Below are 23,172 nucleotides of genomic sequence, written 5' to 3'. Positions count from 1 at the left end.
ACTGAAAAGTCTCCGTGACAAAAAGTCACCTCAGTTCCAAGTTTAAAAAGGGCCAAGTCTAATTTCAACTCTACAGGCCAGAAAACGTGAGCGCTTGCGCCATACGTGAAATGGCATGAACTCTGAACTATTGATCACTCAAGAAGTTTACAGTTTAACTTCTTGAGTGATCAAGAAAGGTAGCAAATCTAGTAAGAACATTGACTGACACAGAAAACCACATCTCACTCGACAAAAGATTATACAATGGCGACCTCGACTGGGCAAACCAGAGCATCACACCACCAGCTCAATGTTATGTATTGTTTAATTAGTTAGAAAATCAATAATTGAGGCCAATTTGTGTATGGATGATTCATGGTAAAGGCTGGATTTGTGCAGATATCCAAGAATTTTACAACATTCAGATGAGACTGATAGAAGGTAAAGAATAATTAATGATTGACTGCTATTGATAAAGATCTTCAGAGCTTTAACAGTGGATTCGGGAGACAGCTGCTCTGTATAAACTAACTCTTCCATGGTGCACCAGGTTATTAATGAGTTAATTGTTGCATGGTTTAATTCAATCACATAATCAAACATTAGGTAACCAATTTGATAAAATAGCTTGTCATCACATTAAAGAAGTCAGAGACACGACACTTACTACAAATATCTTGGCATCTGTCTTGATGAGAAGCTGTCATTTAAAAAACATGTCACTGAGCTGGTGCAGAAGTAAAATATATTTTTTTAAAGAAACAAAGCATGTCTGACTTCCGTTAATAGTAAGGAAATTGTCCATGCCACTTGTCTATTTTAGATTATGGGGATATTATAGATGCTGTTTTCCATTGTGCCCTTAGGTTTATTACTTGGGTTACAGAACTCAAAAAGAGTAGACTGGACCTCTTTGTATGTAAGAGAGCAGTATTTTCTTGTGTTTATCTACAAAGCACTCCTGTATCTATCATCATTAATTCAATTTAGACTTACAAATTGCCAAACCCGGTCTCAGGCTTGGATAACACTGGAGGTCTCATCGGTCTCCACAGTTGGGTAAAGCTGCTTTTAGTTTTTTTGCACCCTTTGTGTGGAACTACTTACACAACTCTGAAATCACTGGTTCTGTACCCCTTTGGTCAGTTCACAGTAATGATCAGAGGGAGGCTTATGTTAAGTCTGTTTTTCTTAATAGGTTTTGTAATTGTACATGTTTGATGCATTTATGCAGGACTCATCTGTAAGAGACCCAAGCCTCAGTATGACTTTCCTGTCAAAATGAAGGTTATATTTCTCTTTTTCTAATACTTAATAAATAAATTAATATTATGGTTTAAGGCAGGGCTCTCCAACAATGTTCCTGGAGCGCTACCCTTCTGTAAATTTTCACTCCAACCCAAGTTGTAACTAACCTGCTTCAGCTTATTAAGCAGCTAATTATTAAAATCGGGTGCGCTAGATTATGGTTGGCGCGAAAACCTACAGGACTTTAGCTCTCCAGGAACAGGGTTGGAGAGCCCTGGTTTAAGGTCTGTTTTGTTAAGTTATTTACCAAGACCACAGCTTTATTCCTCTCCCATTTGAATGAAGATCTGCGTAGCAAAGAGTTTGAGAGAGACTTATCTTTCATCAGAAGTTTAATTCAATATGTACAACTACTCTTAATAAAGCACTGGATTTCACATGTAATACATTGAGAAACCGTTCCTATCCCGTCCCCCTGTCTAGCAGTATGGGAGAGTCACAGTCCAACTAGTCATTTACAATTAATGATGATAAAATATCCAAGTCTGGTTAGAGCCCTACTATCTACATTGTGGACACATGTCATTTTGATCGTTTTTAACCGAAATAAGACATTTGATGCCGACACAGGACAGACAAGAAAAAATATATCATAGTGAAAGCAGAAGTCTCAAGCATGTTGATGTCATTGCCAAAACTCCTGGAAGTACAGTGAGAGCACACTGTTGGTCAGTTACGTTGTCTACATATCAGTGTGGTGGTGGGCTTGGTAGTCGGGATCTCCCCCGGGTGCCGGCAGGGGTTACTTCAGAGGGGAGGTCTTCATGGGGATCATTATTCTGGACTCCATGTGCTGGATCAGCGGAACTGACAGAGGAGTGGAATGAAGAGGGTCACTTAAACATATTACACTTTCAGCGCTTCATATATATTTCGCTCGAGGAATGGACAGAGAGCGAGTGAGATACACAGAAAAAGAGCCAACTGACCTGTGTAATAGACAACCTCATCCCAGCCTTCATGTTGCCAAGCTGCGTTCCTGGTGTCTTCTCTCGACTGGAGGTCTTTGTAGGCTAGAAACAGACAATACACAGAAAGCATTCATATCAAAGTCACTAAAAAAAATGTCCATGCTGTATAGTTGATTCATTATTTTGTTGATACTGTATTTTGTTGAGTACGTACAGTATATGTACAACTCAATAAAATACAGCAAATTCAAAACGAGACACCAGAGTGAAACTATAACTGAGTTGGTACAAAATGTGTCCCAGGGAAATTTCCATGTCACCCAGTGTTAGTTAATTCTGGTCCTGGGGACCCAAAGGGGTGGACACCATAGTTTTTGCTCTAGTACTACACACCCGATTCCACTTATTAAAGTATTGTTGATGAATTGATTATTTGAATAAGGTATGGCAAAAAAAGCTAAGGCAAAAAATATAGAAAGTGCACCCCTTTGGGACCCCAGGATTATGAAACCCTGCCCTAAATCAGGGTTCGTACTGACAGTGGCAAGTCAAAGACTTAAGTTCCTTTTATGTGAGGAAAACGGCACGTGAACGGCTCCCAGAACGGCAGGAGCAGGCTGCCGCCATCGCGGGCGCCCCATGAATGAGGCGATTGGCAAAAAAATCTCTGGAGTTTGTTGCAGAGAAAAAGTCAATGTAGAACTAGCGCCAGATGCAGCGTTGCGTCTTCCCCCCTTCATGTGGCTCTTCTGGGCCGATTCACCCATGCTCGCAATGTCAAAGTCGGACGCATTTTTTGTACCTCACATGGTGTGGGTTGGTTGAGTCCAGTGATGTAGTGGTAAAAGAAAGTGGGTAAACTATACTGAACAAAAATATAAAAAAAGTGTTGGACCCATGTTTCATGAGCTGAAATAAAAGATCCCAGAAATGTTCCATACGCACAAAAGGCAGGTTGGAATCTACAGTTTCCCGGCATTTTAGCTATCGATGTGGCATTTGGCAGTGCCTAATCAGTCAGTTCTGTACCTGTCTGAGTGGCAGTGTGGGTGGAATGAGCAAGTCTGCCCAGCAACCACAGCGTGAAATATGTTGGGGGGAATAAATAAATTAAAATCGGTAGTCTGCCTGGAAAATAATTAGCAAGACCAATACATTTTTCTAAAATGTTCCTCTCATTTTAATTCAAGTACTTTTGAAGTACCAACTTGAGAATATGTCTTATTTTCAAGGTATTCCAGTACTTGAATTTCATTCAAGTACTTCAAGCAACTCACTAAATAAACTGTAGAGGTGATAGAGGGGTCATCTGAAGGCCATACAACTGTTAAATAGCCATCTCTAGCACAGACAGTCTTTATACACAGTCTTGAAATAATTGGCCACTTTAATAAATGGAACACTAGTCACTTTAATGTTTACATATCTTGCATTACTCTATGTATTACTCATCTCAGTCTATGTATATACTGTATTCTATTCTACTGTATCAGTCTATGTATTACTCATCTCATATGTATATGCTGTATTCTATCCTATTCTACTGTATCATAGTCTGTATTACCCATCCCATATGTATACACTGTATTCTATTCCACTGTATCTTAGTCTGTATTACTCACATGTATATACTATCCTACTGTATCTTAGTCTATGTATTACTCATATGTATATACTGTATCTTAGTCTGTATTACTCATCTCATATGTATATACTGTATCTTAATCTATGTATTACTCATCTCAGATGTATATACTGCATCCTATACTATTCTACTGTATCTTAGTCTATGCTGCTCTGACATTGCTCATCCAAATATTTATATATTCCATTCCTTCACTTAGATTTGTGTGTATTGGGTATATGTTGTGTAATTGTTAGATGTATTGGGTATATGTTGTGTAATTGTTAGATGTTACTGCACTGTCGGAACTAGAAGCACAAGCATTTCGCTACACCCGCAATAACATCTGTTAAACACGTGTATGTGACCAATAACATTTGATTACAGAAGATAGCCCTATTTGGTAAAAGACCACGTCCATATTATGGCAAGAACAGCTCAAATAAGCAAAGAGAAACGACAGTCCATCATTACTTTAAGACATGGTCAGTCAATATGGAACATTTCAAGAACTTTGAAAGTGTATTTTATGTGACCAATAAAATTTTATTTGATCCTTGTGGTTGTCTCGTCTTACCCCAGAGGTGATGTACCATGTAGAGGCTGCCGATCTGCGAGAAGAACCCTCCCACAGCCTCACTGTTCTGCTGACGGAACTCTATGGCCCGAGCCCTGCAGTACACACGGAACACACGCTGATGCCACATGACACACAGCAGCCAATCAAGCAGCCTTATGACAGCAGTTGTTCATCCAGTGCTTTATTAAATAACTACAACAGAGCACAGAGAGAATACGGATACCTTCTGCTGAACACACTATCTTGCTTCAGACAGATTTTTTTAAACGTAAAAAAATAAACGATTTCACCATTGAGTTATCGATTTCATGTCTTAATCAATGCAATGTTCCAATCATCCAATTTCCTGCATCGCTTTTCAGTCCCCCATGTATAAGGATTTGACATTGTTGTTCTGTCATTTCAATTCTGTCAAACAGTGGTTTGAATAGACAAATTACAGCAGCCATATTCTACTTATAGTCGCCATATCGAATAATTGTATTTCACATAATCCCTCGTCCATTTTCAGTCATGCTCAAGACGTCTTGAAACGGAAGTGCAGATCCGAGGTAACGAACAGGTGTATCAACTACATCATAGAAGGAACCAAGTGACATTGTCTCTATCAGTGTCTAAGAAAAGTGACAAATTAAAAGGAGGATATTTATGCAAATCCTACAGAAAAACTGCCTTACCAGTAGTTTCCCCACTCAATCATAGTTCCAGGCTGAAAGAAGAGAGGAGGATTAGACAGAGAGATAGATATATATATATATATATATATATATATATATATAGAGAGAGAGAGAGAGAGTCAGTCTAACCCTGAGTTGGTATGAGCGGAGCTCATAGATGTTGGGTCCTGGGCGGGGGTTGGGCTCGTTCCAGAAGCTGAACTCCAGGAGCAGCTGGTTACGACGAGACAGCAACATCTTCCCCCGCTCATTCCTGTACTCCATGAACTCCTACAAAACCACAAGTAGTGGTTCAAGAACTGGAAAGGAAATGCTCTCCCAAATGTGGTAGGAGGCATATGCAGGTTTGTTTTAATGCATACCTAACATGATTCAAAAGATGAAATTCCTACAGAATGCTTCTTTCAAAGTAATAAGTAGACTAAGGTATTGCAAGTACTATGCAGGAATTTCTTACTTTTCATTATAGAAACCCTACATAGCGACATTTGTGAGCCAACTTTCCTACTAACCTTATTCTGCCGGAGTTTGTTCATGACCTCTGTCAGGGCTGGGTAGCCTCCCCGATATCGCCACAGGTGAACTGCAACACAGAGAGAGGAGGGAAAGGGGATACCTAGTCAGTTGTACAACTGAATGCCTTCAGATGAAATGTGTATTCTGCATTTAACCCAACCCATCTGAATCAGAGAGGTGCGGGGGGCTGCCTTAATCGTCATCCACGTCTTAGACGCCTGGGGAACAGTGGTTAACTGTCTTGTTCAGGGGCAGAACTACAGATTTTTATCTTGTCAACTCAGGGATTCGATCCAGCAACCTTTCGGTTACTAGCCCAATGCTATAACCACTAGGCTACCAGGTGAGAGTGTGTGTGTGTGTGTGTGTGTGTGTGTGTGTGTGCATGTATGTATATGAGTGTGTCCTTACCTGCCTGGTCCTGCTCTCCATACCATGTGTTCCAGGTGCCAATCAGCTCACAGGGGTAGTGAGAGTCAGCGTTGATGGAGGGCAGAACCTCCTCACTGAGGACACGCATAACAAAACAAAAATTAAATGATCATTCAGAATCTTGGTGACGCTGTACTAATCTTTTTACACACATCTTCGAAAGCATTTAGACTCTCCATTGTCTAACAATGCTGCTGTTCGAGTGTTTGATTGGAGGTAGGTGTACCTTACCAAAGTTTGTTGTAAGCATCAAGGCACTCGGGCTTGACATTGTGAACTGTAAGAGAAGAGAAAGAGGTAATCCAGCATGTAACAGAGTGCGACAGTGGCCTGGGGAAAAAGTCTGACACCTTTTAATCTATGTTTAAAAAAACACGAGGCCATTGTAATGTAGACTCACAGGCGTCACAACCAAACCCTTGAGTGTGTGTGAGAACCTACACTGTATTTTGTAGAGGTTGGTGTCTTCCTTCTTAGCCAGTAGTTGAGAGTGGGCATCCTTTCTGGGGTCGACCTTCCTGACGAACAGAGACTTGAACCAGCTGTCCTCACGGTTCTTATTGGTGGACGCTGATAGACTCCTGGACAAGACGTGAGACAGCATTAGGACACCATAATTTATTTTTATTTAACCTTTACTTATCCAGGATGGTCTCACTGAGAAATTATTTTTCAAGAACGCTCAACCAAGACAGCAGCAGATTTCCCAAAATAGCCATATCTATCGATCTATCTATATAGACACTATTTTTTTGAGCAAAGGGAACACTTAAACAACACAATGTAACTCCAAGTCAATCACACTTCTGTGAAATCAAACTGTCCACTTAGGAAGCAACACTGATTGACAATACATTTCACATGATGTTGTGCAAATGGAATAGACAACAGGTGGAAATTATAGGCAATTAGCAAGACACCCCCAATAAAGGAGTGGTTCTGCAGGTGGGGACCACTTCTCAGTTCCTATGCTTCCTGGCTGATGTTTTGGTCACTTTTGAATGCTGGCGGTGCTTTCACTCTAGTGGTAGCATGAGACGGAGTCTACAACACACAGAAGTGGCTCAGGTAGTGCAGCTCATCCAGGATGGCACATCAATGCGAGCTGTGGCAAGAAGGTTGGCTGTGTCTGTCAGCGTAGTGTCCAGAGCATGGAGGCGCTACCAGGAGACAGGCCACTACATCAGGAGACGTGGAGGAGGCCGTAGGAGGGCAACAACCCAGCAGAAGGACCGCTACCTCCGCCTTTGTGCAAGGAGGAGCAGGAGAAGCACTGCCAGAGCCCTGCAAAATTACCTCCAGCAGGCCACAAATGTGCATGTGTCTGCTCAAACGGTCAGAAACAGACTCCATGAGGGTGGTATGAGGGCCCGACGTCCACAGGTGGGGGTTGTGCTTACAGCCCAACACCGTGCAGGACGTTTGGCATTTGCCAGAGAACACCAAGATTGGCAAATTCGCCACTGGTGCCCTGTGCTCTTCACAGATGAAAGCAGGTTCACACTGAGCACATGTGACAGATGTGAGAGTCTGGAGACGCCGTGGAGAACGTTCTGCTGCCTGCAACATCCTCCAGCATGACTGGTTTGGCGGTGGGTCAGTCATGGTGTGGGGTGGCATTTCTTTGGGGGGCCGCACAGCCCTCCATGTGCTCGCCAGAGGTAGCCTGACTGCCATTAAGTACCGAGATGAGATCCTCAGACCCCTTGTGAGACCATATGCTGGTGCGGTTGGCCCTGGGTTCCTCCTAATGCAAGACAATGCTAGACCTTATGTGGCTGGAGTGTGTCAGCAGTTCCTGCAAGAGGAAGGCATTGATGCTATGGACTGGCCCGCCCGTTCCCCAGACCTGAATCCAATTGAGCACATCTGGGACATCATGTCTCGCTCCATCCACCAATGCCACGTTGCACCACAGACTGTCCAGGAGTTGGCGGATGCTTTAGTCCAGGTCTGAGAGGAGATCCCTCAGGAGACCATCCGCCACCTCATCAGGAGCATGCCCAGGCGTTGTAGGGAGGTCATACAGGCATGTGGAGGTCATACAGGCATGTGGAGGCCACACACACTACTGAGCCTCATTTTGACTTGTTTTAAGGACATCACATCAAAGTTGGATCAGCCTGTAGTGTGGTTTTCCACTTTAATTTTGAGTGTGACTCCAAATCCAGACCTCCATGGGTTGATAAATTGGATTTCCATTGATTATTTTTGTGTGATTTTGTTGTCAGCACATTCAACTATATAAAGAAAAAAGTATTTAATAAGATTATTTTTTCATTCAGATCTAGGATGTGTTGTTTAAGTGTTCCCTTTATTTTTATGAGCAGTAATGCTATATTACTGCTCATAAAAATAAAGGGAACACTTAAACAACACACACATATATATATATATATATAGGAATAGATCTAAGCACAGGCAAAATCCTAGCGGGAAACCTGGTTCAGTCTGCTTTCCAACAGACAAATCCACCTTTCAGCAGGACAATAGCCTAAAAACGCAAGGTCCAAATATACACAAGTCACTTACCAAGACGAGACTGAATGTTCCAGAGTAGCCTAGTTACAGTTTTGGCTTAAATTGACTTGAAAATCTATGACAAGACTTGAAAATGGCTGTCTAGCAATGATCAACGACAAAATTAACAGAGCTTGCAGAATTAAAATAATTTAAAAAAAGGGAAAATATTGTACAATCCAGGTTTGCAAAGTTCTTAGAGACTTAACCAGAAAGACTCACAGCTGTAATCGCTAAGGTGATTCTAACGTGTATTGACTCAGGGGGTTGAATACTTATCTAATCAATAAATAAATGTAAATATGTGTGTTTTATTTTCCAATTAAATCCATTTTAATCCCACTTTGTAAGTACAAAATGAGAAAAAAGTCAAGGGGTGTGAAGACTTTCTAAAGGCACTATAGATGGGTTGGCTGACAACGTCACGAAAATGAGACAAACATGTTGATGGGGCCGGAAGCTGTTATCATTCTGAACAGTCAGATAGCTACTGTAGCAACAAGTACAAGAAGCTTCCATGTGGGGAATCGTAGGAGGCTCGTTTTATCTGGTTCTTAATACCATCTGTTTTGAGGTGTTTTGATTGATTTCATGTCAATGCTAATATGGCTCAAATTTGCTAGCTAGATAACCAACAACTGTAAAGATGTATTTCAGAGACCACAAGTGCTCATTGTGCAAATGTATACATGGTTTTCAATAAACATTGAGACCAAATATAGTTTTACATGTCAACAATCTAAGCCAACACAGTTTTGCCCCAAAGTTGTGCACGCGTCGGTTTTGTTGCTCAACAACCAACCAACTAATCTACAAGCATTTCCACTCTAGAATGATCGAAATAGGGTTGGCAACTTTGTCTGGGGGGGTCCTTTAATTATTTTCTATCACACCAATTTATCCAATGCGGACAGTTTGTGTTACATTACACAGGCTCGCATTTTCACCACATAAAATTGAGTGGAATTAAACAATTTTTGCTTCAGATTAATGATATTAATATAAAAGTTTACAGTCATCATGAATATATTAAATCGATTGTTTTAAAACATTCATACATTTCATTTGGTACCGTTGATTTTGTTATATGCGCCTGTGTCGCAGAATTTAGAATGCCGTTATCCTTAAGCTCAAATGGCACAGAAAACTCGGGCCACTCTCTGGATAAAAGTCGATGGCCGCACACAGGGTTTGTACAGAGAGTGGCAAGTCAAATTCAAGAACTTAAGTACTTTTTTCATGCACTAATATTTATTTTCAAGGACCATCAATTTGTAGTAGTTCCTACTATGAAATTGTTTCTAGTTGCCACCAGATGGAAGTATATAGCCAAAAGCTTATGAAAAAACGATTTACTATTCTTCAATATGCCACAAGTTTAATCAATAATAGGTGTTTCACTACATACCTGAGATGTAAGTGAGTAGTGATGTTGTAATTTGAGTAGAGATGAGCAGTTTTGGGACATACTGGTTAACAAACATTTCCTATTACTACACAATTCCAGCTTAATGACTGTATTGTATTACTATTGGGCATTTGGGAATCTACTACTTAATTATTACTAAGTAGTGTGGTAACTATGCAATGGTGTTCATGCTATGTAACATTGTTTAATTGATATCACGATGTGTGATTCATTTTATTTTTAAAAACTGCAGCAGCAAAAAAATGTCATGCCACAACAACCTGTTGCTGGAGAATTCAAATTCATAAATGGAGCTATAGATCAAAGACCAGGACAGTCAATGAGATCAACGTGATAGTTTAAAAACGTACAATCAATGACAACAAAACCTTTTATTTTGTGTTTCAGACCAAAATGCTTTCGAACAAAAGTAACGTTCGCTGTGGTAGAACGTTTATTTTGATTGACGAATTTCTGCATTTATTAGCACGCCACCAGGTAGCCTGATTTCAGATGTATCCATGTAAACAAGATTAGGGAAATCGTTCTTGCAAAGCATGTAAACGTTTTAATCTAACATATTAATCCGACTATCCATCCACAATAGTCGCATTACTCTGTGCATGTAACCGTACTTATAGAGTGAGTGAGGCATGTGACCACAACAGTCCAGCAAGCTCAGCTTTTTTATCTTCGGAAACTGTTGAACTTGATTATGCTCATTCTCTGGACTTTGAGGTCTCGGTCTCTGCAGATATCGTTTCTTTTTTTCTTCTTCTTTCCCCCCCTCCCCCAGAGTCCCATGTCCTTTTCCAGGCGTCTCTTTTTCTTTCAGGTCTTTCTCTCCCTTCTTTTCTCTGCCATCCTGTGGTCCTGCTGTGCATCTAGGTAGTCTTGATATTTCTACCTTGCAGGAGGATATCATTGGTGGCGTTACGTTGACTTTCTTTAGTCCGTCTGCATTTTCTAAAAGCATCATACACCAGTCTCTGTGCTGTGTAAGACTGCTCCTTTTTGATGACCACAGTGAGAGCGGAGTTGACTGAAAACCCCCTTCCTACCGAGGCCTGCCCATGGGAGAGCACAAGGACAATGAGTTACTTGCCACAGATCTCTGTAGTTCTCCTTACCCTTCAGACGCTCTAAAAATAAGGTGTCCAGAGCAGTCGTCTGCAGCTCATACTCGCTGAACAGAGAGTGATGTCTCAACACCTGCTGTATGAAGCACTCCAACTGCCTCTGGGCATCGTCACATCTTGCCTCAGGAAAACGCTTCAGGTCAATTAAGTGTGTGAGAAGACGTTTGAATTAGCACTGACAAGCTTCAGGATTCCTTGCCATCGGTTGTGGGTTGATACAAGAGGCCTGGGTCACAAAACTGGACTTCATTATGACCTCAACAACTGAAGGAGGCACTTCTTTGTGTCACTCAAAAACAAAACAATCCTCCTCACTCACGTTGCTAGCCGCTTGTTTCAGTACCTTACATGTTGAAAACCCATTGTCAACTTTGGAGGGGCCCATGGCGTGATCCTCCATCACAGTCTATTTTGCGAGTTTCAGTAAGTATGTGTCTAACTCTGCTCATGACATTAGTCAATAGGTCTGCTGTCAGGAATGGGACTGTCAGTTTGGTAGCTTTGAAGGTACCTTAGAATGCGTTTGGTTACAAATATGAAATAATTCAGTTTGTCTGCTATCGCTTCCTTTACAGTTGTGAATGTTATGCATGTTGGTTGGTGTTCTGTAGGATGTGTTGCTTTCAAATCGTTTGTATAAATGTTTAGGTTTGACAAAACCTCTAAGGCTCAAGTTGCAACCACTGTTTTCTACACAGCGATGTCCACAAAACGTTTTAGGGAAAACTGAGGAACCTGCGATTGACACATCACGTCCCTGCAAGATGCCTTCTATGTCCCAGTCTATGAAGTCAAATGCATTTCGAAATGCATAGTGAACACTGTGCAAGGAACATGTTCCAAAGGCAATTAGCCCTCTGTGGCTTCTGGAAGGACAGATGTGATAAACATTTGGTCAATCCATCAAAATTTGTAGGAGGTGAGACATGTTAAGTTTCTGTCAACTCTGAAGTGAGAAAGACAGTCCTTAGCTGTGCCATGTCCCATGAAGGATGAGTTCAGGTAGTGTGGGGTAACCTTGTTGGTTGTGGGGTCTAAAACCTTTCATGGACATCCATTTGCTTGAGCTGAAGTTGATTGTTCAGCGATTCATCAAAAAGCAGCAATTTACCCGCGTTCTCCTGCAACTTGTCCAGCAGGTGGTGCCGAAAGTAAGGTGCATGTAGGCCATCTTCTCCCCATAGGCATATGACTTGACAATAGCAATGTCTGGAAACAAAGGGGAAAATTGTGGCATTGTCCTCTGCACTTTTGCAGAAGTGGGAGACGAAACTCTTCATTGTCCATAGGATCTCTGCGCGCCATGAATCGTTGTTTCAGACCCATGAAGAGGTCTCAGCTGGAGGATTCTGAAAGGAAGAAAACAAATAGCAATTATTAACTTGGTGTTACCGTGGTGTGTCGTTCTTTCTGAAAAGACATCCACAACACCTTAGAAACAATCAAATTCAGCTCATGTTAGGTTCTATATGTAATGGACTATCCCTTTACACTGAGTGTACAAAACATTAAGGACACCTACACTTTCCATGACAGACTGACCAGGTGAAAACTATGGTCCCTTATTGAAGTAATTTGTTCAATCCATTTCAAATGAGTGTTGAAGGGGAGAAGACAGATTAAAGAAGGATTTTTAAGCCTTGAGACAATTGAATAATGGAGTGTGTCAGTCATTCAGAGGGTGAATGGGCAAGACAAAATATTTAAGTGCCTTTGAACGGGGTATGGTGGTGCAACTCAATTTTAGGAAGGTGTCCTTAATTTTTTGTACACTCAGTGTATATCCAACTACCTCCTACATTTAATCTTCAACCTTTAAATCCATAGCCTATGCTACATGTTGCATGTATTTTCACATCCCCTTCATGCATGTAGCTATATTATCATTGAACAGACATACATATATAGTACAATAGTAATTAAAACCATGGTTTCATGATATATTTTAGTAAATGTCTAACATTATAGCTTGCCATTAGGTGAAGCTGTAAAACTACTTTTCAACAACAATGGTGCTGAATGATGACGCCTAGTTTATAACTTAGCAGATCTTGCCTGGCTTTGGTGGGAAATTTTACTGTTCTGTAACCAAAAATGAACAGTGGTCGAGTCTGCAAGATAGCTAGCTGGCTAAATGTTAGCAACCTGACTACTCAATGTTAGTTAGCTAGCTAGCTATTTTAGCCAAGTTGGCTAACATTTGCTGGCTAGCATCATTTCGTCCAAATCATTCAACACACTCACTATCCCAGATCACCTGCCCTGTAGGGAAAGATAAAAGTGATAGTTTTCTAACAAATATTTTAATACGTCAGCTCCCTTAGCGAAGATAGTTAATTAGCTAGATAGTTAGTTAACTAACAAGCTTAAGTTGGTAAACTCTGGTTTGCTTACGTTAGCTAGTAGTTCATTCCAATTCATGCTCGAAACGTTTCTTGACCTGTTGGTTTGGTTGTGCTGAAGCTCTGGAGGTGGTTGGAGAAAAAGTCACAGCGTAGAACTGGCGCCAGTCCGGGCTGCAGCTTTGTCTTTCCCCCTTCATGTGGCTCTTCAGGGCCAATTCACCCATGCTTAAAACGTCAGTCAGAAAATTTTTTTGCAAGGTGGGTTGGTTGGGTCTGGAAAACCCATTCATAAACATCAATTTCATGCCAGGCAGAATTGAATCTACATTTTCCTGGCATTTTAGGTGTCGATGTGACGTTTGGCGGTGCCTCAGTTCTGTGCCTGTCTGAGTGGCAGTGTGGGTGGAATGAGCGAGCTCGCTTGGCAAACCGAGCACGAAACACGAGGGACATTTTTTTATTTCCAGGCAGTTTTTTATTTTTCAAAGTAACAAATTGTATCATCATTTTAAATCAAAATACTAACTTGAGAAAAATGTCTGTTTCAAGGTATTAAAGTACTTGTATTTGAGTGCTAAATTCAAGTACCTCAAGCCCCTTGTGCGAACACTGCGCAAACCAATACACCGATTTGAGAGTCAAACTATCACCTAATTAACAGCCAACCATTGTCAGCGTTGATATCCAATGCCGGGTCGTGATTTGTTGAAGTTACATAAAGCAATTGATTTGTTTCTGCCCCGTTTCAGAAGCCTCAGAATCTCCAGCCAATATTCTAGAATTTAGATGACTGTCAAACAAACTCTCCTAACCAGTGATGTAAATATTATTTTCAGATATCTCCAGTTTACATGTGGTTTTTAATAAAGTGTGGTAGTTTCAACAGCGCGCATACAACCCGATTTCCCCCATAATCAATGAGTGATTTATTGCCAATTGTCAAAACAGGGCTTCTGGTGTGTGTGCAGTTTCTAAGGTGCTCGTTTAAAAAAATACAAGCAATATGATTACCATTGTTGCACATGTATGTATGTGTAGATAGTACATTTTAGGGTTTTCAATAATCGCAAACTGTTTCAGCATATTGGTTTGGATACAAAACTGTTTTGACATTCGGCTATTTATCAAAATGTCTTGTCAACAGGAAGCAGCAGTAACAATTTTAGGAATATAAAATTGAACTTTCAACATTAATTTCCAATGGTGTTCTACTTACATCTGCTAAAAACTGCTGAATGAGTCCAAAAACATGCTGTGATAGATTTATGATATACCAGAAATCACCAAAAGTGGTTTGCCTTTTCTTGGATACATGGAAAATGCATTGGAACATACCCTGTTAATGAATCTATAGAAGTGGCCTAGTTAGTGTTGGGACATTGTTAAAAGCCACTACAGTAACGTTAGCTCATATCCACAAAGTTGACTGTCTGACAACTTCATAGAGGAAGTACAGTAGACAATATCACAGATCAAACAAGGAGCCAGATGTTTCACCAGATATATAAATCTGAAGCATTTGGTTGGAAATTCCACACCCCACCAATTATGGTGAGGAGAGGACGCCCAGTAGCCAGCAGTGGGAGTGTATGTAATAAGATGGAACTGGGCCCACATTCTGCTGATTTTCTCACAGAAGAAAAGCCTGATCTCAATACAGTTATTGTAGTTATTGAAGTTTTGTAGACAAGACCATTGGCCAAAGAAAAAAAATAAATGGTATTGTTTACAGGGCGAATTGAGTTATTGCACACGGGTACTTTCCCTAATGGAAATATATGCTAGAACGTGCCAATAGGATCCTGCTAGCTCGTGCTTGGCTCTGCCAACCTCCGTGCTTGTCCTGCCCACTATGCTTCCATTGAAAACTACACAGATGAACTCTTTGGTTAAATATATTTGTTAATGTCATTGAACATAGTTATGAACACATGTGCAACTAACAAAACAGTATTAATGTATTTATGACCAGTGTTGGAGTACACGTTAGATTACTCAGATTACTTTGTGGTAACAAGTAACTTAACACGTTGACTTTTTAAAAATCTCAGTTACTTTTCCAAATAAGCAAATTGTTCATTTTAAATACATTTTAGTCATTTAGTAGACACTCTTATCCAGAGCGACTTACAGTAGTGAATGCATACACTTCATACATTTTTTACATTTTTTCTCTTCCAGTACTGACCGTATAGACTGACGAGTTTCAGAAGAAAGTTCTTTGTTTCTGGCCATTTTGAGCATGTAAATCAAACCCACAAATGCTGATGCTCCAGATACTCAACTAGTCTGAAGGCGGTCAGTTTTATTGCTTCTTTAATCAGAACAACAGTTTTCAGCTGTGCTAACATAATTGCAAAAGGGGTTTCTAATGATCAATTCGCTTTTTAAAATGATAAACTTGGATTAGCTAGCACAATGTGCAGTTGGAACACAGGAGCGATGGCTGCTGATAATGGGCCTCTGTACACCCATGTAGATATTCCACTAAAAGACCCCCTTCACTTCTTCATGTTACAGCCTTATTCTAAAGTGGATAAAAAAAAAAATATATATATATATATATATATACACATATACACACACACACACACACAATACCCCATAATGACAAAGCAAAAGCAGGTTTTTAGAAATGTATTACAAATACAAAACTGAGAATACACATTTACTTAAGTATTCAGACCCTACTTGGTATTTTATTAGGATCCCCATTAGCTGTTGCGCAAGGTCCACACCAAACATGACATAATACAGAACATTATTAGACAAGAACAGCTCAAGGACATAACTACATTAATTTAAAAATGGCACACGTAGCCTACAAATGAATACATACACTAACAACTTAGGTCAAATAGGGGAGAGGCGTTGTGCCGTGAGGTGATGCTTTATCTGTTTCTTGAAACCAGGTTTGCGGTTCATTTGAGCAATATGGAAGGGAGTTCCATTCAATTTCACACTCGTGATCCTCCAAAACCTTCTCACTGCGCTAGCCCACTCGACCTGTGTTGACTGACAGTTGGTCCAATCAGAGGGCAGTGTGTGTGTTTCACGAGCCAATCAGTTGTTTGCAATTGTGATACTGTCTGTCTGTGGCTGAGTGAGAGTAGCCTAATCCACGGAGACTCTTTGCCACAAAATGACTGACAAAACAGGACAGATCATTTCAAGTCATCAGTCTCAAATCAAAGTCGAGTCCAGAGTCTCCAAGTCTAAATCACGTCTCAAGTTATTTTATACCAAGTCAGGCTGCGATCCAAACAATTAAAAGACACCCTCGTCCACTTACCCTCACCTTATGCCCTTGGGGGAATCCCCACCGCCATCTTGGAGGGTGGTCCAAATGATTAGCCAAGCAAGGGAAGATTGCAACGTAAGCTCCTCAGCCCTCGTTTTTAGTCGGCTTTGCAAGTGTACAATTATGTTCACTCCGGGGCCTGAAACTCCCCATAATTCAATTCGATTGTACATCCACTAAGAAAAGTCCATGAAAACTTATCAAATGGAGAAGTCAACATACAAGTGTAAGTAAAAACAAATGTTTTTGTTTGGTTATCTTTTGGAAAATGTAGAAATAAAAAACATTTTCCTTCTTCAGAAGTCCCAGCTAGGCAGGCTAAAGTTTGATAGCTAGCAAATGAATTAACTAACTTACAGTAGGTATTTATTAATAATGATATATTAAATATAAGTAGACATGCACTCATAATTGACTGTAGCGCTTATAAAAGCACCCACAAGCTACCGGTGGCTGAAAACAATCGCGGGATGAACGAGTGACGACTTTCCGGCCAAAGGTGGTCCATTTAAAAATCATTCCTGGGGGGCTCAAGATGGCGGCATGAGAGGGTGTAACATTTCTAGCTGAGGAACAATTTTAGGGTTTTCTCACAAAGTTGATCGTTTTAGGCTGCAGTTGGAATTAGTTTTTTCACAAAAAAATTATAACTAACCATACAATGTAGCTATTTTGAATAATTTTGTAATTAATCAAACCAGTGAAATATATTTGATGATTTCCAACAAACAAGCTAGCTATCGAAAAGTTTCAGCGTGTGTAGTTAAGTTAGCCTGCTAACGTCTTCATAGCTAGTAGCATGGAATCAGGGCATGACCAAACTGTTGCTGAGATAATGGATGTGGAAACTTCCAAGGAGAAAAGAGGCATTGTTGAAACTCACTCATATGCTTGCAGTGTAAAAAAGGGGGGTGAATGTGATTCATACCCAAATACCCCAACCAAGGAGCAACTTCCAAAGAAGCTGAGAAGTGAACCATCAATGAGCCAGCTACAGGACAACATCGTCCGCAACCTCACAGCTAAAATCAAAGAGAGCGCAGATGACATCATGAATTTGGTGAAAAAGAACACTATCAGTATTGTTAACCTGAAGAAAGCGATTGATTTCAATGCTGAGGAAGTAAAAAACATTTTACCAATCTACGGTACAATGTTATTTGCAATTGTGTGTGTGTGTGTATATATATAAAAGTTAGGTCAACCACTTGCGTGGTGCAAAGGACTGTTTTTATTTGCAACTAGTAAGAACTTTTCTTTTTGTGAGAACCTGATTCATGTGAACGTATACAAGTTTAATATTCTTCATATAGTCACTGTGATAGTAAATGTCCATTTCTGTTTTTTCTATTAATGCCAGGGGAATCCATAATATTTTGGAAAGGAAATCTTTATTTTTGTATTGTAAGGGTGCCAACTTTTATTTAATTCAAGAAACTCATGCCTGTTCCACAGATACTGCGTTTTGGAAGTGTCAATGGGGGAATGATATTTGGTACAAATCGGTCAGCAGGTGTCGCTATTTTAAAAGGCAACTTTAAGGGTGATATTGAGTCATCAGGGAGATGGATTATACTATTGGTAGATGTCAACCACATTCAATTCATTGTTGTAAATACTTATGCTTCCAATAACAAGTCAAGTAACTTTTATTTAGAGACATTCAGAGGAAAATAAGTAAAATTGTCTAAATTTCCATTGGACAAAGTAATATGGGGTAGAGATTTTAATACAGTATTACATGATAGTCTAGATAGATAGCCTCCTAAGGATAGCAATTATGTTTGTGAGATAAGGAATTTATGTCTAAGGTTAGGTGTTCTAGATATTTGGAGACATAAGAACCCAGATAAGACTTTGTTTACATTGAGTACCAAAGATTTATCTGTACAATCTCATATTGATTTCTGAAGATATGGCTGACAATACAGTCTCGATTGAACCATCGATTTTAACAGACCACAAAGGGATCTCAATAAAGATAAATATGCATGGTTTGTCAACAAAAAAAATTATAAAGGTTACTGGAAAATGAACAAGACTTTACTAGAGAATGAAGTATTTAAGAAGGATGTAGCAGGAATTATTGATAAATACTGGAATTGTGCCTGTAATCAGGAATTACTGGAACTATCATCATTACAAATGCAGTTAGACTGTATCTATGAGGATACAGATCAAGACAAAAATGAATGGAAGAGGGAAAGAAAAATACAAAATATTTCTTTAATTTAGAAAAAAGGGCAGGCGAAAAGAATTCCATATGTAAAGTAATGATTAATAATACTCCCAATGAAAATCCAAAAGAAATCTCTCAGCATGTTGCCCAGTTTTATCAGAATCTGTATACATCAGCCCACTCAACTTCCAATATGGATCTTTTCTTAGACAATGTAGCAAACATTGCTAAGAAGATAATGATTTCAGGGATTTTTGTGATGAGTTATCTGATATTGAGATAGAAGACTGTATTAAAAGCCTCAAGGACAATAGGTCCCCTGGAAATGGTTTAATAAGCGAGTTTTATAAAGCATTCAATGATAAATTGATTCCTTTCATTCTTGCTATGTTTCAAGAATCAATAGAAAAAGGGGAGTTATCGGCTTCCTTAAAGCAAGGTGTAATTACTTTGATTCCCAAACCTAATAAGGATAGTCTTTATATAGACAACTGGAGACCCATTAGCCTGTTGAATAATGATGGGAAATTATTTTCCCTTGTATTTGCTAAGAGGTTGAAATAAGGCTTGCATCCTATAATTGATGAAGAACAATCTGGTTTTATGCATGGTCGACACATTAGTAATAATATCAGGTTGATCTTAGATATGATTGACTATAATGACATCCTTGATGATAGTTTTCTTATGTTTGTTGATTTTTTATAAAGCTTTTGACACTGTAGAACATGAGTTTATGTTCAAAGCAATACGTTTTTTGGGGTTTGGTGACTTTTTTGGGGGAAAGCAGTCCAAACTTTATATAGTGGCTGTACTAGCTCTGTAAAATTAGCTCACGGGACATCCCAAATATTTGATATTGGCTGTGGCATTAGTTCATTTTTATTTGTTACTCAAATGGATGGCTCTTCATATCAAGAAAGGGAATTTTCAAGGTGTTTCAGCACTTGGCAATGAATTTAAGCTATGTCAACTGGCTTATGATACAACCATATTTTTAAAGACAGGAATGAGGTTTCTAAAGGAGTTTCTTGTATTGAAGACTTTTCCTTAGTTTTCGGGTTTGACAATTAATATCAATAAGTCAGTCTTATTTCCACTCAAGGATTGTGTTTTACAGGAAGTAAATGGTATCCCAGTTAAAGATAAGGTTACTTATCTTGGAATTTTTATATGCAAGGATGGAAAAAAAAGTGAATTAAACTAACCCCATTATTGAGAAAACACAGAAGAAATTGAACCTCTGGTTGCTGAGAGATATTTCGTTACACAGTTGGGTTTTATTGTCCAAAGCTGAAGGGTTTGATATTGTAAGGGTATAAACAATTTTTCCCCTCACAGATACTTTCTATGGAACAACAAAGATATGCAATTTAAAAATAAGTCTCTTTTTTGTAACTGGTTGGAGAATAAAATTATTTTGGTTGGTCAGTTACTGAATGAGGAAATATTGTATCAGTAACAAGGTAAAGGAAGTTTCATTTAAATTGTTAGATAGAATTTATCCTGTGAAACATGTTTTGGAAAGATCCAAGCTGAATATTGACTATAAATGTGATTTCTGTGGAATGGAGAAGGAGACCATTTTGCATTTGTTTTTTGTCTGTATTTATAGTACAATTTTTTGGATTGACATACAGAATACAGAAAAAAATATATAAAAAAAATAAGACTGGTTCTACTATATAATAGTTTTGATATGATTTATTTCAGAAATTCTGACATAAAGATGAGTATATTTAATTAAACTGCTAATATTAGGTACATTTCATATTCACAAATGCAAATGGTCTAACTCAAAACGTAACTTTTTTCACTTTAAACAATATGGCACTACTTTAACTAAAATGCAAAACAAAAAGGTAATTAAAACTTGTATTATTAATGAATATGATTTGTTTGTTTAGGATTCCTGGCAATGTAAATAGTTTGTATGTATGCTTGTTTGCATGTGACTATTCCTCTTTTGCTTGTTGATATTTGTTAATTAAAAAATAAAATAATAATAATAATTCATTCCTCCCTCCCTCGCCCTGCAAGTGTATACTCCTCAGATGTCATGAGACGTCATCAGAAGTGTCCACTTAATTTGAGGGGATAAGGTGCGTCTTAAGTGTTTGGACCAGAGCCTCAACTTGGCATTTTCAGAGGGTTTTCTGTTTTTGGTAACGCAAAGTAATGACGACTAACGTTACTTTCAATGCCAGTAACGTAAACTAGTGAGTTGCTTTTAAAAGTAACGTTCCCCAACACTGTTTATGACCTTGAAAGAGATGTTAATTGAACTTCCCTTGTATCCTACAAATGTACTAATACGCAGCCAACTAACCTGCAGTGCAATTCCACGGGCAAATGTTCTGCAAATAGCTATCATGTGCACTGATTTGCAACGATAGGACAAGTATTATATATAAACTGTGCAAAACACATTTAAAAGTGTCGATACGTTGCAAGTTATTTGCAATAGTTTTGTAGAAATGTCCTACCAAGTCATGAACAACCTTTAAGTGTTAAGCTCCTAGCTTAGCCTTTTAGTTAACTGGCTTTCCTTCGCATTCCAACGTCATTCAGGTGCATTCATTACGCCAATTCTGTTGCAAAACGTTTTGCAACAGAAGCTGCTTCCTCCAAACGGAAAACGTTTTGCAACGAAATCGAGAGTTTCTATTGGGTAAATTAAGGTAGGTCCCTCCTGTTTCGTTCCGTTTGCTTCCGTTTAATTCTTAAAATGTAAACAGGTTCCGTTAAAGTTAGATAGCTAGCTAACAAAGTTAGCACTATAGCACTGGATTAGTGGGAAGTGTAAAGAGTTGTTAACGATCAAATGCATATTCTCTTTCAAACTTACTTTTCTCATACAAATATCCAACTAACCTGATTGTAAGTATGACTTGTCCGTTCCTCTGGACTCCGTTTCTCGTCTGTTTTAGGCCGTTGCCCACCTTCTGAAGGACTCGGTTCGCCATCTTTCCCTGGCTTGATTGAATACTTGCTATAACCAGAGAGGAAGACTTCTTCTTTTTCTTCTTTGGTGGTGTTTATCGGCGGTGGCATCCAACGTTATGGTGCATTACCGTCACCTACTGTACTGGAGTGTGGGCCGGCGACAGGGAGAAACTAAATCCTACCTGCCAGCCCTGTTGCTCTTAAAAAATATAACACAATATTTGAGACTATAACGTTCTACTCAATATACTCTTTGTACTAATTTCCTGTATCCCCTTCTCCCTCATACTAGATCTAAGCCTCTCTCCCTATGGTTCTGCCCACACTGTAGCAATTCATGCTCCACGGTCTCTGTTTCCTGGCAATAATCACTCTTTCCCGTTGGATGCTTTCTTATAACATTTCCTGATTTTCACACCACATTCCTGCACTGCAAATGCTGACCCAGTACGTCCTGTCCTTGGATCTTTTGAACCATCTGTGTAAATGGGGTGGCAGGTAGCCTAACGGTTAGCGTGTTGGGCCAGTAACCGAAAGGTTGCTAGATTGGATCCCCGAGCTGACATGGTAAAAATCGGTTGTTCTGCCCCTGAACAAGGTAGTTAACCCACTGTTCCTAGGCCGTCATTGAAAACAAGAATTTGTTCTTAACTGACTTGCCTAGTCAAATAAAGGATAAATAAAAAAAAATGGCCACAAAATCCTGATGCACAGTATCCAGACATCTCTTGAACTAATCAGATGGATCAACAGCCTAGCCATGGTGGATTTACAGGAATAGCTACCGTTGGTATTACCCACCCACCCAAAGTTTGTGTTCTGTCTTCGTTCATGTTTCCAGCATGCCTGTAAATGAGACACTCCATGTCCCTGTTGGTTGACCCAATAATGAATTGCCAGCTGCTGTCTTCTAATCTGCAATGGCGTATCCCCCATCTCCACCTGTAGTGCAGCCACTGGGGATGTCCAAAACACCCCACTGCATACATAGTCCTTGCCTCTGTATGACATCTAGCCTTTCCAATGATGTCTGGGCTGCAGAACCATACACTATACTTCCATAGTGTATAACAGATCGGATCAATGCAACATACATGGTCCTCAATGAGGCACGCCCAGCCCCCCCACTCCTTCCCCGTCAGACAGCGCATCACATTTTGTACCTTCTTACACTTCCCCACCACTCTCAATGTGTTCTGCCCAGGTCAGTCTAGTGTCAAAGTATACCCCAAGGAACCTGAAGGAACCCACCTTCTCCAAGTTTCTCCCATATAACCTCAAGCATACCTCATCTCCCACCTTCC

The 23,172-nt window shown here is 39.6% G+C and overlaps 1 protein-coding gene and 1 long non-coding RNA gene across 2 annotated transcripts; both read right to left on the bottom strand.

Moving 5' to 3' along the window:
- Positions 1–1,607: 1,607 nt before the first annotated feature.
- LOC115155031 (protein NipSnap homolog 2) lies at positions 1,608–21,933 on the bottom strand. Its single transcript, XM_029701830.1, has 10 exons — positions 21,797–21,933; positions 6,472–6,611; positions 6,262–6,307; positions 6,010–6,104; positions 5,595–5,665; positions 5,212–5,352; positions 5,083–5,114; positions 4,403–4,497; positions 2,220–2,303; positions 1,608–2,097 (listed from the first exon to the last, which is right to left on the bottom strand). The coding sequence occupies exons 1-10, from the start codon at positions 21,886–21,888 to the stop codon at positions 2,033–2,035; spliced, it is 861 nt and encodes a 286-aa protein (XP_029557690.1). The 5' UTR covers positions 21,889–21,933; the 3' UTR covers positions 1,608–2,032.
- Positions 10,160–15,544, bottom strand: LOC115155032 (uncharacterized). The gene is made up of 2 exons (XR_003867988.1): positions 13,492–15,544; positions 10,160–12,446 (listed from the first exon to the last, which is right to left on the bottom strand). It is a non-coding gene; the product is annotated as an uncharacterized LOC115155032 (long non-coding RNA).
- Positions 21,934–23,172: the final 1,239 nt, after the last annotated feature.

This window comes from Salmo trutta, chromosome 19, assembly GCF_901001165.1.
Source record: "Salmo trutta chromosome 19, fSalTru1.1, whole genome shotgun sequence".
Taxonomy (NCBI): domain Eukaryota; kingdom Metazoa; phylum Chordata; class Actinopteri; order Salmoniformes; family Salmonidae; genus Salmo; species Salmo trutta.
The sequence above is the reverse complement of the archived record's forward strand: the minus strand, read 5'-3'. Positions and strand labels throughout refer to the sequence as shown.

Bases quoted from the DNA above. Each gene is read 5' to 3' on its own strand.
- LOC115155031 (XM_029701830.1), bottom strand. From the start codon at position 21,888: ATGGCGAACCGAGTCCTTCAGAAGGTGGGCAACGGCCTAAAACAGACG. The intron at 6,105-6,261 runs GTAAGGTACACC...GCGTGTCCTCAG, and splicing joins GATGCTTACAACAAACTTTG to TGAGGAGGTTCTGCCCTCCA. The intron at 2,304-4,402 runs GTAAGACGAGAC...GTCTGTTTCTAG, and splicing joins CATGGTACATCACCTCTGGG to CCTACAAAGACCTCCAGTCG.